This window comes from Brachionichthys hirsutus, unplaced genomic scaffold, assembly GCF_040956055.1.
Source record: "Brachionichthys hirsutus isolate HB-005 unplaced genomic scaffold, CSIRO-AGI_Bhir_v1 contig_1160, whole genome shotgun sequence".
Taxonomy (NCBI): Eukaryota; Metazoa; Chordata; class Actinopteri; order Lophiiformes; family Brachionichthyidae; genus Brachionichthys; species Brachionichthys hirsutus.
In genome coordinates, this window is record NW_027181256.1 from 1 (window position 1) to 5,000 (window position 5,000).

General features: G+C 47.3%; 1 protein-coding gene across 1 annotated transcript; it reads left to right on the forward strand.

Moving 5' to 3' along the window:
* Positions 1-232: 232 nt before the first annotated feature.
* On the forward strand, positions 233-4,834 carry LOC137917424 (exocyst complex component 4-like; the record flags this gene model as incomplete). Its single annotated transcript, XM_068760167.1, has 4 exons — positions 233-345; positions 1,927-2,027; positions 2,157-2,311; positions 4,654-4,834. Coding segments are annotated over 4 exons (550 nt in total), but the record flags the coding sequence as incomplete, so codon positions are not given.
* Positions 4,835-5,000: the final 166 nt, after the last annotated feature.

Genomic DNA, 5,000 nt, shown 5'->3' on the forward strand with positions numbered 1-5,000 from the left:
TATGGAGCTGGGTTACTTCCACCTTCCGCTTATGGCTTGATAAATGGCTCATTGGAACGCAGCACCAATCCCACCCAGAGACGCAGGTTGTTAAAGAAATGCGGGTCACTAGGTATAAGAAGCTATTACTGCATTTAATTCAACCGTATTTCTCCCCTGCAGTTGCAATACCATGCATAATCAATACTGTGGGATTTAAAATATATATATATATATATTTTCATCTTTTCAGCTCCATGGCCAAAGACGCATCTCCAATCCCAGTGTTGGATATCAGCAGCATCTCCACCCCACGCAAGCTCCTGGATTCCTCGCAGTTCAGCAGCACCCCTGGATCCAGCAGTGGTACGACCCAAAGATCTGTTTAGAAGTGCTACATGGAAAATAATGATGCATCTGCACGGTGGTGTTGCTCTCCTTCAATGTCGACGTGTGTGGATTTTGGTGTGCGATTTCATTTCCACTCTGCTGATATTCTTAGCGATAATGAAGCCATTAGCGTCATTCTGGCTTCCATTCATTTGCATTCTGTTACGGGCATGCATTGCCAACAGTTCCTGCAGACTCTCACACACACACACACACACACACACACACACACACACACACACAAACAACTTCACTAATTGCACACAGAATCTGCTGATCTGAATTCTTGTAAGAAGCTACGAACCCCCCCCCCCCGTATCTGAACCATCAGTCAACCCCACGCCGCTGTCATCACAGCAGGCGGCCGACATTCATTACGCTCAAACTGGTAACCAGTTGTGTAACAGGAACTAATAATAAGGCAAACTATAACTGCGTTCAGTTATATTCTCTCTTGGTTTGCTGGGGGGGGGGGGGGGCGTAGCGTCAGCGCTGCCTTCCTCCCAGGCAGAGCGCAGAGGAACACAAACAAGTAGATAATGGAAAAATAAAGTTAATCCTCCAATAGGTTTGTCTTCCCTCTGTCTTTCTGAGGTTTTATATTAAACCAGTTGCTTTTTTTTTTTTCCCCCACCACCCACTATTGGCATTTTAAGTTAGCAACTCGCCATTTTCCTTTTGCCGTGTAGGTACCACACTCTGCGTTATATAAACTCAGTATCCACACACACACACACACACACACTATTCTGCTGCCTCCACCTTGCCAGTGCGGCAGTGACAGATTAGCAACATTAGCATATGACATCTAAAAGCCAGCGTTTTAAAACCACCATCCAGCGGTGGTGAATCAGAATGTGACCGTCGTTCATTTTCCTCAGTCTCTTTATATTTGTGTCTTTAGCTCTCACAGAGGACTTATATCAAACGCAAAATCATTTCAGTTGCGTACCCTGAACTCCAAATGCTTTTAATTTACTGGAATGTGAATGCTGTGGCCTGAAAACACACACACACACACACACACACACATGCGCGACTGACTAACCGCTAAGCCAAACGTAACGGCGCGACCGCGCTTTTGCCCGTGTCATGCATTGACAATCAGTTCCTGCCAGGCGTTAAGTGCTTATACACCGTCACGTAAAACAACTGTGGTCACGACCCCGGCAGCCATCTTTCACCAGTCGCCTCGCTTTCTATTTCGTCTAATAGCATTGGAGCACCTCATTTGTAGATAGTAATTGTCATAATTATTCCACCAAATACAGTTGTGATGGAGGAAAAGAGGAAACGCACCCAAAGTCCATTAACTTTCCATAAACATTAAGTCTCTTAACATGCTTTGATGGGGAACCGGGAGGCCCCATCAAATGGAAATTAGTGCGTCATCCGCTGTTGCCACTCTCAATTTAGCCCCTAATGTGGCTAAGTCGGTTGGAGAGAGAACATGGGTGGGGTGAGGGGTGGGGGGGTGTTCACATGATAGGAGCAGGCGTGTGCGTTTAAAAGCAAAAGCATGAGTTCTTATTTAACGTGTGCACTTTCTTACTTTAGTACGTGAGCTGCAGCCGGACGGGCGCGAGTCCAACCAAGTGGACCTCCCCGAGGTGGACCCGGAGGAGAACAGCGCCGAGTTCATGGGCATCCTCATCAAGGTGGAAACATGGCGTCAATGTGGAACTTTCACATCTCCTTTGTCTCCTATCCTCTTTTCTTGTGCTCTCTGCTGTCATGTCGCCGTGTTCCTCATTCTGAGGAAAGTTCTCGCATCTCTCTCCCCTCAGGCTCTGGCCAAGTTGAGGAAAATCCCCGAGACCATTAAAGCCATAATGGAGCGACTGGAACCGGAGCTGAAGCAGATTGTCAAGAGGTCCACCACTCAAATAGCGGACCACGCCTACCAGAGGGGAGAGAACCTGGCCCAGGAGAGCCAGCCGAGGTACAGCTGGAAGGCGTTCGTAGTCGGACAGTGTATGAAACACAGGAAAGGTGAGGACTGGAGCCCCGCCCGCCTCAGACCGTGGAATAAAGATCCTCTGCTGCTGAAGTCACGCTTAAGCAAACAAACGGCCCAAGTGGACGGCTTTTTTTTTTTTTTTTTTGAAGCGGTGGCGTCGGCTCCCGCAGACGCAGGTCTCAGTCCGGTGAACCCGAACCATTTAGGGTCTACGTCTTGTTCTCTGTGAGGGATGTTCTCTCCGGCGTCCTCCGGCTGCATCCGGCTGAATCTCATCCGACCTCCGAGCGATCGGCCGCCTCGCCCCTTAACAGATTGTTTTGCGTTTGCCCGCGTGTGAGTGCTTAACACTGTGTTTGTGTGTGCGCACTTCTATTAGGGTGCACATACACCGAGTCCTGCCTATTTTCACTTCAACTTAAAGTCAAGGCTTGTTGCTATAGAAACCAATGTACCACTCGCCGGGGAACAACGGTCTTGCATATTGCACTCTATATTTTGTTCCTCTAGCCGTGCAGACGTTCAGGGAACGCTTGGACACTTCAATGTGTGTTCTTCGCTCTTTGAGACCTGCATTGTGATTCATGTCTCTAACCTGAAGCACATTTTAATGTCATTTCCAACTCGCCTCAATAGATTTGAGTAAAGTTTACTCTGATCTGTCTGGTGCTCAGTTACATTTACATTTACATTTCATTATCTGCCCTCAATAACTGACTTGATGATAACCTAATGCTGACGCCGTCATCATCATCATCATCATCACCACCAAGGACTCTTCATCCCACTTGTGTGCACCCTGCTGTCTCCTGTCTGCTCATCAACCTCGTGTGTTTCGCTTCGCCCCGAAGTGAGAGCTCAAAGAACAGATGATACGGATTAGGACGGCCTCCACTGGGGAGCTAATGAGGAGAACTGGGCCAGCCACACTGAGGGGTGAGGTGGGGGGGGGGGGGGGGGTCAGCTGGAATATGCTGTGGAATGAAAAAAAAAGTAGTGGTGACAAGGTCAGAGCCGTACATTTTGTGTGTCTACCTGATGATCGCGCGTTCGTTAGTCCGTTTTCTCCTTCATGTTTATGCATGAGAGCGGGGCGGCGGGTGAGAGAGGATTCCTCGACTCGCTGACATTTCACGGCGCCTCTCTTCATCTCACGGACATCCTCCATTCGCCGAGTTATAGCTCCCGGTGATTTGTGTCTGCTTTCCTCGCCATTAATAACATTTACTTGCTGCTACTGCCGGCGAAGTGACAGACAGCCGACCGAGGAGCCCCCCCCCCCTCCCCCCGGTGTAACATCCATCTCACCCCTACGGTTTTTCCTTGTACCCTCCGGAGGAACCTTGGCTACGTTCCAACACTTCTAGCATCCTCTCTTTTGTTACAGCGTTTAGATTTTGGTCATTTGCATCGACTTGGCATTAGCTGCTCGATGGCTCGCTATTGGTTTTGAATCTAAATCTGCTTAGCTTGTACTTCAGGATAATAAATCTTGCTTTGTGGATGTTTTTATTTGTTTAATAGTCAGGTAAGCAACCCAACTGGTTTTCTTAATTAAATCAGTAGAACAGCTAATTGGCTTGCTGCAGGAAAAGATTCGGTTAGATCCGACGCTAAGCGGATTTGGCTCCCACAGAGTGCGGATCTTTGACTTTCAGTCTCTGGGGAGCCTAAGTGTAATGTTTTTTTTTTTTTCCCCGGAAGAATGAACTTTTGAGCTACAAAAGAATAAAGCCTATTAAATAAAAAGCATGAAGACTGTTCATATAGCTGTAATAGCTCCACTGAAGTAAGGTAGGCACTCATCGCCATGGATACATGTAGTGTACACGCAGACTTGACTAATGTAAGCCGTGTTCCAACCAATGGAAAGCATTGCCCTTCTACAGAAACAGGCCGAGTCTGTATAAAGGCATTAGCGCAGATGAGGCAAATGAGAGTTCCCGCTTAGGAGCTTGCAGCACTCAGATGAAGTAGGAGGTCTGTTTGTTTGTTTTTTTGTTTTTTGCTGCACTTTCTTCTCCAGCCAAGGTGAATTGGAACGAACTGTTCACTGAAGTCCACGATGAGCCACTCGCTCGTTCTTCCCAATACCAGACTGGGTTAAAATAATTGTGAGGATCTCTTAAGCAGAAATATGAGAAGAGAAAATATTTCTTTAGATTTTCTTAAATCAAATTTTATAAATTCTTAGCAATTGTATCATTTAAAAACATTTTATTATTTCTACAAATACATCCACTTTGAATCATTTCCTCTCTCCATCTGCCTCTTGTTTATCATCTGTGCCGTCGCTTTTCTATTCTCTCTGGCTCCCTCTACAGGCTGTTGCTGGAGCTGCTGGAGCTTCTGTTCGACAAGTTCAAGGCGGTCGCTCAGGCCCACAGCATCGTGTTGACCCACCTGCAGCAGATTGCGGTGCAGTTTCCAGCCGGGGCCTACGAAGAGGGCATCAAACTCTATGAGCAGGCCGACGTCTCTGCCAAGATCCAGACGGTGCTGCAGGTCAGAAAGGTCATCCTGCAAGTGATGGTGGATTTGAAATAATAATAATAATGACCTCCGGCAAGGAGGTTGTGTTTTTCTGGATCGCTCCGCCTTGCTGGATATTTGGTCTCTACTGTGTGCTGTTCTGGATGCGGATGTTTTTTAATGGCTTCCGTCTACACAC